Source organism: Bufo gargarizans, chromosome 8 (genome assembly GCF_014858855.1).
Source record: "Bufo gargarizans isolate SCDJY-AF-19 chromosome 8, ASM1485885v1, whole genome shotgun sequence".
Taxonomy (NCBI): domain Eukaryota; kingdom Metazoa; phylum Chordata; class Amphibia; order Anura; family Bufonidae; genus Bufo; species Bufo gargarizans.
Window position 1 is genome coordinate 47,830,918 of NC_058087.1, and position 12,383 is coordinate 47,843,300.

At 43.1% G+C, this 12,383-nt stretch overlaps 1 protein-coding gene across 2 annotated transcripts in view; it reads right to left on the reverse strand.

The window, feature by feature from the left end:
• Nucleotides 1–12,383, reverse strand: part of LOC122944563 (minichromosome maintenance complex component 3 associated protein) — a 56,882-nt gene that overhangs the window by 43,457 nt on the left and 1,042 nt on the right. For both annotated transcript variants that reach the window (XM_044302965.1, XM_044302967.1), the window contains exons 2-3: nt 4,764–7,316; nt 3,727–3,950 (exon numbers count right to left, since the gene is read on the reverse strand). In XM_044302965.1, the coding sequence (XP_044158900.1) occupies nt 3,727–3,950; nt 4,764–7,284 (2,745 nt within the window). In that variant the 5' untranslated portion in view covers nt 7,285–7,316. The remainder of the gene's footprint in view (nt 1–3,726; nt 3,951–4,763; nt 7,317–12,383) is intronic.

Below are 12,383 nucleotides of genomic sequence, written 5' to 3' on the forward strand. Positions count from 1 at the left end.
ACTGCTTTTAGATCTTTGTTTCAGTTGTTTCTGTGATGTAGTGAAATATAATTACACGCACTTCATACGTTTCAAAGGCTTTTATCGACAATTACATGACATTTATGCAAAGAGTCAGTATTTGCAGTGTTGGCCCTTCTTTTTCAGGACCTCTGCGATTACGACTGGGCATGCTCTCAATCAACTTCTGGGCCAATTCCTGACTGATAGCAACCCATTCTTTCATAATCACTTCTTGGAGTTTGTCAGAATTAGTGGGTTTTTGTTTGTCCACCCGCCTCTTGAGGATTGACCACAAGTTCTCAATGGGATTAAGATCTGGGGAGTTTCCAGGCCATGGACCCAAAATGTCAATGTTTTGGTCCCCGAGCCACTTAGTTAATCACTTTTGCCTTATGGCGCGGTGCTCCATCGTGCTGGAAAATGCATTGTTCTTCACCAAACTGTTGTTGGATTGTTGGAAGAAGTTGCTGTTGGAGGGTGTTTTGGTACCATTCTTTATTCATGGCTGTGTTTTTGGGCAAAATTGTGAGTGAGCCCACTCCCTTGGATGAGAAGCAACCCCACACATTTATGGTCTCAGGATGCTTTACTGTTGGCATGACACAGGACTGATGGTAGCGCTCACCTTTTCTTCTCCGGACAATCCTTTTTCCTGACGCCCCAAACAATTGGAAAGAGGCTTCATCGGAGAATATGACTTTGCCCTAGTCCTCAGCAGTCCATTCACCATATTTTCTGCAGAAGATCAATCTGTCCCTGATGTTTTTTTGAGAGAAGTAGCTTCTTTGCTGCCCTTTTTGACACCAGGCCATCTTCCAAAAGTCTTTGCCTCACTGTGCGTGCAGATGCGCTCACACCTGCCTGCTGCCATTCCTGAGCAAGCTCTGCACTGGTGGCACTCCAATCCCACAGCTGAATCCTCTTTAGGAGACGATCCTGGCGCTTGCTGGACTTTTTAGGACCCCCTGAGCCTTCTTAACAAGAATTGAACCTCTTTCCTTGAAGTTCTTGATGATCCTATAAATTGTTGATTGAGGTGCAATCTTAGTAGCCACAATATCCTTGCCTGTGAAGCCATTTTTATGCAACGCAATGATGGCTGCACGCGTTTCTTTGCAGGTCACCATGGTTAACAATGGAAGAACAATGATTTCAAGCATCACCCTCCTTTTAACAGGTCAAGTCTGCCATTTTAACCTAATCAGCCGGACATAATGATCTCCAGCCTTGTGCTCGTCAACATTCTCACCTGAGTTAGCAAGACGATTACTGAAATGATCTCAGCAGGTCCTTTAAATGACAGCAATGAAATGCAGTGGAAAGTTTTTTTGGGGATTAAGTAAATTTTCATGGCAAAGAAGGACTATGCAATTAATCTGATCATTCTTCATAACATTCTGGAGTATATGCAAATTGCCATTCTAAAAACTTAAGCAGCAACTTTTCCAATATTTATGTAATTCTCGAAACTTTTGGCCACGACTGTACACGGCGACTCAGCTGATCTCAAAAGGTTTTCAAATGGGATTCAGGTTTGGAGAAAGTGCAGGTCACTCTTTGAGGTACCCCAGTCTCCAGCAGCCGCTCCCTAATGATGCGACCTTGATGAGCTGGCGCATTGTCGCCTGTGCTGATCATGCAGCGGCACGATGACTGCATTAATGATGTCATTCACGTAGTATGGGCTTGTCACTGTACAATTCACAAAGTGTAGGGCAGTTCTGTATTGACAAGACACCTGCCCACACCAACACCACCAAAGGCTCATCTGGTGACAACAGTGGCTGATGATTAGCGCTCTCCTTGATGTCTTAAACATTGTTGTCAGCCATCATTTCTGCTCAGTGTGAATCAACTTTCATCAGTGACCAGCACTGAGGCCCACTGATCCCTCATCCAAAGTAGATGTTTCCTGGCCCATGCAAGACGATGATGCCTGTGGTCAGGTACCCTTGCAGGTGGTCTAGCACGCAGACCATGCTGATGTAAACGGTTGGAATGGTCTGACGTGACAATAGGGTGCCTCTCTTCTCCCGTTAAATGTGCCTGGAGTTGTGTGGAGTTCATCATCCGGTTCCGCAGGTCATTGTTCACAATTAAGGGTACTTTCACACTAGCGTTTTTCTTTTCCGGCGCTGAGTTCCGTCACAGGGGCTCTATACCGGAAAAGAACTGATCAGGTATATCCCCATGCATTCTGAATGGAGAGTAATTCGTTCCTGATGCATCAGGATGTCTTCAGTTCAGTCATTTGGACTGATCAGGCAAAAGAGAAAACCGTAGCATGCTACTGTTTTATCTCTGGCGAAAAAAAACTGAAGACTTGCCCGAATGCCAGATCCGGCATTTTTTCCATAGGAATGTATTACTGCCGGATCCGGCATTCAAAATACCGGAATGCCGGATCCGTCCTTCTGGTCTGTGCATGAGCAGAACTTTAAAAATGAGAAGAAGAAAAAATACTGGATCCGTTTTGCCTGATGACACCGGAGAAATGGATCCTGATCAGTCTGAAAAATGCCTGATCAGTCAGAAAAAATGACATGCGTTTGCATACAGTTTGCCTGATCAAACAACGCAAGTGTGAAAGTACCCTAAGTGGTAATCAGTGTGGGATGTGGCTAAAGGAAGTCCACTCCTATGCCTGTGACTCTTCCAGTCTTTCTGTATCTCTGATACAACCTGCTGATGATACTCTCTGACACTCTAAGCTCAGTGGCCATTTCCGTCTGAGAACATCCTGCTTGAAGCTTCACAATGGCCAGGTACTGCTGATTAATTGCAATTGTTAGGTGTCGTCAATGTCAAAATGTGAACAATATGATGAGGAGGACAGTTTACATACCAATTGTAATTGAACCAAGAAATGTATTGGGCGATTCATAGATCAAACACCTGTTGTGCATTTAAAAGTTTAGAAAAGCTCACATTAAGTTCACCGGTAAAGGTTAGAGATCATTTTACGTTCATCCTGACATTTCACCCACAAGCCAAATATCCCTAACTTTTTGTGAGTAGTGTAGATGCATTAAAAGGATCTCATCTATAATCGATAAAATATGATAACAATGCGAGATATGCGCGTGTCCCACCTCTCCAGAAAGGGCCCCCCTCAAGTATCTGTGCCTGCTCTCCATTTATTACAAAGGGAGTTCCAAAAACAGCCGCATGCACGGAGCTATTTTCAGAAGTCCTATAGAAATGAATGGAGAGCACGCCGCTCAATTCACTTTTATGGGACTGCTGGAGATAGGTGAGCCAGCGCTCTGATATTTTTGGCAGTCCCAGAGAAATGAATGGAGGGTAGCAGTGCATACGCTGCTACTCTCCGCTCACTTTGAGGGTCCCATTCTAGAGATGGGTGCGGGTCCTAAAGGCGGATCCTAAATTGCGGATCCGGAAAACACTGTCTGTAATGAAGACAATAATAGGACTGGTCCCAACTGTTGGACCTCCAAACAGGATGTGACAGCACATTCTACTGGAAGTGAACTCAACATTTCCAATAGCAGGAAACCCCTTTAATGCTAGGTTCACACAGTACCTACAGTAGTGTCTGGCCAAAAACCTTCATTCATTCCAGAAAGCGGCCAGATGAACGCCAAATACTATTATAGTCAATGGATCCCATTACAGCCTGTTGGATTTGGAACACTGATGTGAACATACCCCTACTAATGCCATAGAAATTTGTATAAACACTTTTATTTTATATTTACTTACATGGTTATGGAACTGAATAAAAGCAATTTTTTGCGCCGGTCTGCAGGTTATACGCTGAATTTTGCCATACTTTTTAAAGAAATCCTGCAGCACTGCTTTTTTATTTTGATTATTAGGCAGATCCTTAACATAAAAAGCAGTCAGTTCACTGGGGGAGACAGGCACCGAATGCTCAGCGCTAGAAGGATGTTTTCCTTGCTTTGTAGCAGTCATGGAGGAAGTATCTGCACAAAAAGAAGAGTCACCAAAAGGCAAGAAACAGATGTGAAACCAATTTCAATATTCATGACTGAACAGCGTAAACACTCTGTCTGATGGGATTCAAAACTTTAATGGGGTTGTCTCACCTCAGACATTGGGGGGGGGGGGGGGGGGGGGGAGATATCGCTAGGATATGCCCCCAATGTCTGATAGGTGCAGGTCCCACCTCTGGGACCTGCACCTATCTTTAGAATGAAGCCCACACTGTGCATGGGCAGCCACCCTCCATTCATTCCTATGGGAGCGCTGAAAACAGAGCTATTTTCGGAAGTCCACTTGAAATAAATGGGAAGCGCATCACGCAAGCGCGGCCACCGCTCCATTCACTTCTATGGGGCTAACTCGGCTATTTTCAGGGTTCCCATAGGAATAAATGGAGGGTGGCCGCGCATGCGCGGTGCACCCTCCTTCCAAAGATAGGTGTGGGTCCCAGTGATATGCCCCCAATGTCTGTGGTGAAAAAAACTCTTTAAGGGTGCATTCACAAGACCGTATGTATTTTGCAAATGACATCCATGTTGCAAAACAGACAAGAATAGTACATGTGCTCTCTTTTCAGCGGGACTATAGAACAGACATACGGAAGTGGACAGCACGCAGTTTGCAGCCCACATTTTTTTGTGGATCCATTGCGGAGCAAAAATAAAGGTTCTGTGAATGGGGTCTTACATCCAAACAAATCTACGGGTCAGTTTTTTTGTCAATGAAGTTTTTGAAGAAAATATTGTTTTGCTGACAAAGGGCAGAAAAAAAAAGTTGGACACATATCCTGTTACCTCCAATTTCCTGCAGCAGTTCTCCTTCCTCTAGCAAGGGTTTAATTCTTCCTGGTATCAGTTCACTAGTTCCAGTTGAAGAATGGTCTCGGACAGATCCTTGTTGATTTGGTCGTACAAATGACACCATTCTGGTAGCTTGAGCTTGACTTGCTTGACTTGCGGCCGTCATCTGGGGCTTAGTGAAAGCTACTTGACTGGACAGAGGAGCAGAGATAGCCTTAACAGATTCTGTTTGGTTAGGTGAGCTTGAGGAGAGATTTCTTCCAAATGACTGATTTGATGGTGGAGGATCAGTATCCGTCGGCTTTGGTGCAGCATTGTCTTCTTTTTTTACATCCCTTCTATCCGTAGTTTTCATTTGACTTTTCACAACATCAAACAAGCTCCTTACATACATGTTAGCACCTCCTCTCAAATCTCGATTCAACCTTCCAGACCTCTTAACAGGTGGATGTTCGCTATGAAGATCGGAAGAGGGTTCACCCGAGGTTGCAACATCACTTCTAAGCGGGGAACGATTGTGTTCCTCTTTTCTCTTTACTCCTTTCAGTCCTTCATCTCTTCTAGATTCTTCAGGAAAACTAGAGAAACTACTATTAGTACTTGCAAATGAAGGTCTAGATGGTGAAGTTTCAACTTTGCTTTTCTTGTCTGAAGACAAGGAGAAGAAGTTAACATTCCCTGATGTAGAAGATGCTGTGGAGGATCCAAATATCGATTGATCTTTTGACTCACTTTTACCGGACATGCTAAAAGAAGATGAGGATGTTTCATCTGATTTACTTGTTCCGCTTAAGATTGGCTTGAAAGTTGTATGAACAGGTTTGAAACTGTGCTCAGAATTGGATGACACCTGTGTAAATGGTGATGACGTCATATTTGTAGGAAACTTAGAGTCCACAACGCTCGAACCGGTACTTATCTGTGTGTTGGTGCCAAAAACACTTCCAGAAATATTTGATTGTTGACCAAAGAGTGATGTTTTCTCCGATGATTCTGCTTTGCTAATCTGAGAAGATTGTGCAATTCCAAATGCAGAAGTAGATGGTAGTGTAGACTGAGGTTGGCCAAATTCAGAACCAGCTTCCTGTTTTGTGAAGGCAGATTGGAAGCCAGATGGTTGGCCAAAAAAGTTACTCTGCCCACTGTTTACTTGCCCAAAGCCTGAAATCTGGCTTTTTCCATCTTGCCCAGATTGGGAGCCTGTCTGACCAAAAGTCTGCCCAGCAGTATTTAGCCCAAACAAAGGTGTCTGGCCTGAGGACGTCTGGCCAAACAAAAATCTACTGCCGGGAGACTGAGAACCCTGATTTGATCCATCTTCAGGCTGTCTGGGTGTTGAAGATGTCCCAGATGTTGCCTGCCCAAAAACCGAACCACTGCTTCCAAAGGGGGAGGACGATTGGCTTGTTGTAGGCTGTGTGAAAAAAGAGGCAGACTGGTCAGTAGTAGCCTGGGCAAAGAGGGACGTAGACTGACTAGATGGTACTTGAGCAAAATGAGATGCAGATATACTGGTTGCAGTTTGTCCAAATATAGATGATTGATTAGTACTTCCTTGTCCGAATGTGGGACCAGTCTGCCCAGTAGAAGTCTGTCCGAATGCAGGTACTGATTGGCTATTACTTGCTTGTCCAAAAAGGGAAGAGGACTGTCTGGTAGTTGCCAGTCCAAACACCGAACCAGTTTGTCCTAAAGATTGCTGTGGAAAAGGAGTAGCAGACTGACCACTTGAAGTCTGTCCAAAGTTAAAGCCGGATTGTCCTAGTGTGGACTGTCCAAATGCTGGAGCCGATGGCACAGAAGATGCCTGCCCAAATGTAGGCGCAGATGCACCAGATGTGGCTTGTCCAAACATAGATGTAGACTGACTCGAAGTGCTCTGTCCAAATACTGGGGTAGGCTGTGAAGAAGTGCCCTGTCCAAAAGCAGGTCCGGATTGCCCAAAGGAAGGAACAGACTGCCCTGAGCTAGCCTGCCCAAACAATGGAGCAGTCTGTCCGGATGTTGCTAGTCCAAACACTGAACCAGAAGTTGCTTGTCCGAAGGTAGAAGTAGACTGTACATTAGTTGTTTGACCGAATGTGGGAGCGGACTGTACAGAAGTGCCTTGTCCAAACACAGAATTAGACTGCCCACCAGTGGCCTGGCCAAAAATGGAACCAGATTGGCCAGAACCTGTTTGTCCAAATACTGGCGCTGTTAGTCCAGAAGAACCTTGTCCAAACGTAGGAGCTGACAGCCCACTACTTGTCTGGCCAAATGCTGAAGTAGTTTGAGCTGGATTAGTCTGTCCAAAGATAGAAGATTGGCTAGAGGTATTCTGACCAAAAACAGACTGATTGTTACCAAGTTGTCCAAACATGGGAGCAGTCTGGCCCATAGATGGTTGTCCAAATGCAGGGGTAGACTGTGCAGGTGCATTCTGGCCAAACAGCGACGTTTGCCCGAACATAGCGGTGTTCTGATTTTGTGCGTTGGCACTTGAGATTTGCTGTCCACCAAAAAGGCTGCTCATTGTCCAACACAAAATGCTTGTGTCCCAAAAACCTAAGAAACACAAAGAAAAGAAAAATTAAAAATCAGAAGAAAAAGTTTTGTCTACAAAATATTGTACTGTGACAGGTTTTCAATCAATCGATGCAGGTCAGCTGTTCTAAAACTACAACTCCCAGAATTATTAATCAATTCCTATAGGAGCTACAAGAACAGCCAAGCAAGAGTGCATGCTGGGAGTTGCAGTTTCACAGACTTCTGAACTATGCACCACAAAGGGTACAATCCCTGGTGGAAATCCACAGTATAAACTGACATGAAAAGGTTTTCCACTGGGGATTTTATGAGAAGTGTGTGGGTTAGATTTGTTGAATTCTCATCCACTCTGCTGCTACTGTAAAACTGCAGACTTCCCTTATGCAATTCCTGCAGTGGATTGTCCACAGCGGGGGTCAGGTATCAAAGACCAGTGCTTTATAGTGGTTTTTGATGCCCTCTGCACTGCCGTGGCATGCACTCAATATATGGCGAGGCACTGACCTCTTCGTCTCCACTCAGCATGCAATAGGGAAATAGTATAAGTAATGTATGTTTAAAAGTTTTTCATTTATTTTATTTTTTTATATTTTATTATGTATTATTACAAGTGGATTATTTTATATATGGGTACTGTAGTCATCCACGTCTGTATATTATGTATTTTGTAATATGTTGCAAATAGCATCTAGTCCCGTATTTTGATATAAACACAGAGATTATAAAGTCCAGCCCACTTTTTGGATCAAGGGTATAAAACTGGTGATCCTGTCCCTCACTTTGAATATGCCACTGAGGAAAAAACTATTATTAGTTTCGAAACGCGTCTAGTTACCTGTTCCCGCTTATACTATACGAATATTCTCCATAAATAATCTATGAATTGAAGTATCCAAGGTTGGACACGATTACGCAATATTGCAACACCACGAGGCAAACTCGGCGTCTCCATACTGCCAAGAGACATGCGCAGGAAACCAGAGCGCAGCCAACTATAGTGCCGGCACTGATGCGAAGGAGACCAACCAAATTCACCTAGTGGGACACTACCAACTAAACCCGACCAGCGAAACGTGACATGAAGCTTCAACCTACACGTATGGGTCGGTAAGAGCAGTCATCTGCATCTTTGGATACAGAGTGTAGTAAACCGCTACTATTGTCACTTGGTGAAAAAGCGTAATTAATTGCTACATACAAAAAATTTCCACACACGGAACACTCCAGAGTTGCGTAGATCTGTGATTATTCATAAAGATCATACGGAGAAACTTACATCTAAAGACATACGGGACATTTATTACCTTCACTATCGGTGCATAAGCTCCGCACCAGTGAGGAATAGAGGGACTGTGCTATATATATTTGCAACATTAATGAGTTGATTTTATGCTTTTTATAATTGTATATGGTGTATTAAATAGTTAATGTACTTTTGTATAGCAGCTGGCCATTGTGTTTTATATATCTCTTCGGAAAATAAGATACACTCTCCACTGGTGTGATATCTACTCAGGCCCCTGACTGGAGTAATTTCCAACATCACTTACGCCTGTTTCCAAGCAAAAATGTCAGCAACTTTGCCAGGGCCAACTTTAAAAAGTCCCAAACAGGATCTTGTGATTTTTTTACGCCAAACTGGCCTTGGTAAATGGCCCCCGGTGTTTAATGGCTGTACCATTAAAATTTAAGATCTGCTGTTGGAATTGGGCAAATCACAGAAGCATCTTCCCATTTCTGTCAGAGCGTCACTGCAGAGAGACCAGTGCTGCAGCAATGATGTCTCTGACTTCCCCACACGAGCGTTGAGGTCAGTGACTGGCTGCAGTAACCATGTGGGGTTGTCTGAAAATGTCATTTATTTATACAGCGCCAGAGTGGGGGATCAGATGGGTAAGCTTTCCTTTGTTATTTTAGAATACTCCATGCCTTCACCTCAATTTTTGAGAAGTCTCAGAACACCCCTTAAAAAAGACTTCATTAGTGGGACAGACTATTTAATAGAGAAGAAAGTGACAGAACAGCCCATTGTGTTCCTATACTATGGACCTTTCCCCAATTCAGACAGCAGAAAGAGGGACCTCTGAAAAGCATTTTACTACAATAAAGGGGTTTTATACTAATGACATCCTCGGGATCGGGGGGAGTCTGACTCCCAGCCCCACCCACAGATTGTCTGTCTGCGGCAGCCTCTTCCTAGGCCAGTGATGTCACGTGAATGGGGCTGAGCTGCAATACCAAGTACAGCTGCTATCTAATGCTGATCGCAATAGGGGTACCGGGAGTCGAGCCCTCACACTACATTTTTTCCAGAAGACTAAAAATACTCCTCTTAACAATTTTGAGGGGTATTTTTAGCCGAGGAGAAGTACGAATTTTGCGGTAATATATATATATATATATATATATATATATATATATATATATATATATATATATATATATATATATATATATATATATATATATATATAAAATGCATAGGCCCACATAACGTTAAGAGGCAGATTTTTCTGCAGGGAAACCATTGCTAGTCTCCCATGCAGAAATAAATGTAGACAATTTTACATTTATCCAACATCATACACTAAACATAAGACCACTGCTGCCATACACAGCGCCCACCCGACGCTGCCATACACACATTACATACACAGCACTACCACATGCCCATTACACAGATCGCTTACTATATGCACATTGCACACACAGTTCTGCTACATGTTCATTACACAGATAGAACTACTGTGCGCACATTACACACAGAAAACTATACAATAGACTGGTTACACTGACATAGCCCTGCTTTATACACCTTCCATACATAAAGTACCTCTGCATTCTCCACCAGCACAGTCCTACACGGAGCCTGTGTTCCCCTAACCCAGTGATGGCTAACCTTGGCACTCCAGCTGTGGTGAAACAACTCCCAGCATGCTCCATTTATTTCTATAGAGTTCTGAGAGCAGCCAAGCAAGCGGGGCATCTTGGAAGTTGTAGTTTTACCAAATGACCAACATCACCACAGGTCCTGTAACCACAATCTAGTCTGGAGCTGCTCCTGGTGAGAGAGATGTCTGTGGGGGCGGGGCTTCTCAGGAGAGGGGCGGGGATTCATGTGTGCTGGACCTGCCAGCTTCTGATACAGCGCTCCTGACTAGAAAAGGACCATGTGTGAAAATACACAAGTCTTTTTCCAGGGAGTAAAATGTCCTGAACAGGCATCTAAGACGCTTGTACAGGCGTTATTGCGACCTCTGCCCTCACTGATTTGATATTTATGGCCTATCCTGAGGATAGGGCATCTGTCAGCAGATTTGTACCTATGACACTGTGACATGTGCACTTGGCAGCTGAAGGCATCTGTGTTGGTCCCATGTTCATATGTGCCCGCATTGCGAGAAAATTATGTTTTATTATATTGGATAGGTTGCTGTTACACCTAGAGGCTCAGCTCTCTCTGCAACCAATGCGCCCTCTGCACATTTACAGGAACATTGCGCAGCATGGGGTAGCAATCAGTTACTCGCTCTCAGGATTACTATGCATTATAGTGATTTATTTATCTGAAAAATAAAAGGACTGAAAAAAATTCAAGGGAAGCTTCAAAAGAGTAAGTATTATTTATACCTCAGGAATAACCTTTTAAACAAGACTAATACGACTGAGTGGATTAACCCCTTGGCTACCGGAGGTATTTTTCATTTTTGAGTTTTCATTTTTCTTCCCTATTTTCTGTGAGCCAAAACTTTTTTTTTTTCCAGTCACATAGCTGTATGAGGGCTTATTTGTTGCAGGGCAAGTTGTACTTTCTAATGCCACCATTAGTTATGGCATAAAATGTAGTGGGGAGCGGGAAAAAAAAAAATCCAAATGGGATGGAATTGGAAAAAAAACACAATCCCTCCACCGTTTTACGGGTTTTGTTCACACGGCGTTTCGTTTACGGCAAAACTGACCCCTTCATTCTCTGGGTCAGTACGATTACAACGATACCCCATATGTATGTTTTTTTATGTCTAAATAGTGTTTTTTTTACATCACCATATTCTGACCCCTATAACTTTTTTTATACTTATGTCTACTGAGCTGTTTAGGGGGCTCATTTTTTGCTGAACAATCAGTTTTTTTTATTGATACCATTTTGGAGTGTGTGTGACTTTTTGATCACATTTTTGGGGGGTAAGAGAAGCAATGAAAAAATGGCAAATCAACAATTTTTTTTTCTATTTTAATAATATGAGTGTTTCCAGTCACCGTGATAAGAGAGAGAGAGAGAGAGAGAGAGAGAGAGAGAGAGAGAGAGAGAGAGAGAGAGAGAGAGAGAGAGAGAGAGAGAGAGAGAGAGAGAGAGAGAGAGAGAAAGAGATATATATTTAATGAAGAAATTCCACAGCACATCCACGTAGTAGAAAAATAAAAAGACTTTATTCACCCAGCGTGCGACGTTTCAATCCTCTCAATGGGATTTTCCTCAAGCAGTGACACTGCATGTCACTGCTTGAGGAAAATCCCATTGAGAGGATTGAAACGTCGCACGCTGGGTGAATAAAGTCTTTTTATTTTTCTACTACGTGGATGTGCTGTGGAATTTCTTCATTTTATAATTTGGAGGTGGATCGCCGACTCAGCCGCTGGCACTCCCATTACAGAATACGGATAGTGGTGCTGCCCACATTGCTTTTTCTATTATATAGTTATTTAGGCATTTCTTTTTTAATTATTACAGAAAGGGGGGGGTGATTTTAACTTTTATATATTTTTTAACTTTTTCTAAAACATTTTTGTGATCATTTTGTGCCTCATATGAGTTTATTAATTATATTTTTAGTTTAGTTTATATGGGATTTTATATTTGCCATTTACAGTCAACTTTGCCCATTTCTTATCCTGGCCTGGCGGCCAAAATAAGAATTGCAGTATGAACACTTTCAGCCTTATCAGCAAGGCTGAGAGTGTTCAGCCCAACCACCGATGCCCGAATTGGCCACAGTAGGCATCAGTAGGTTTTTGTGCATTTAGGTGCCGTGATCTAGCTTGATCATGGCATCTAAAGCATTTAATTACCGCAATCGGCATTATTGC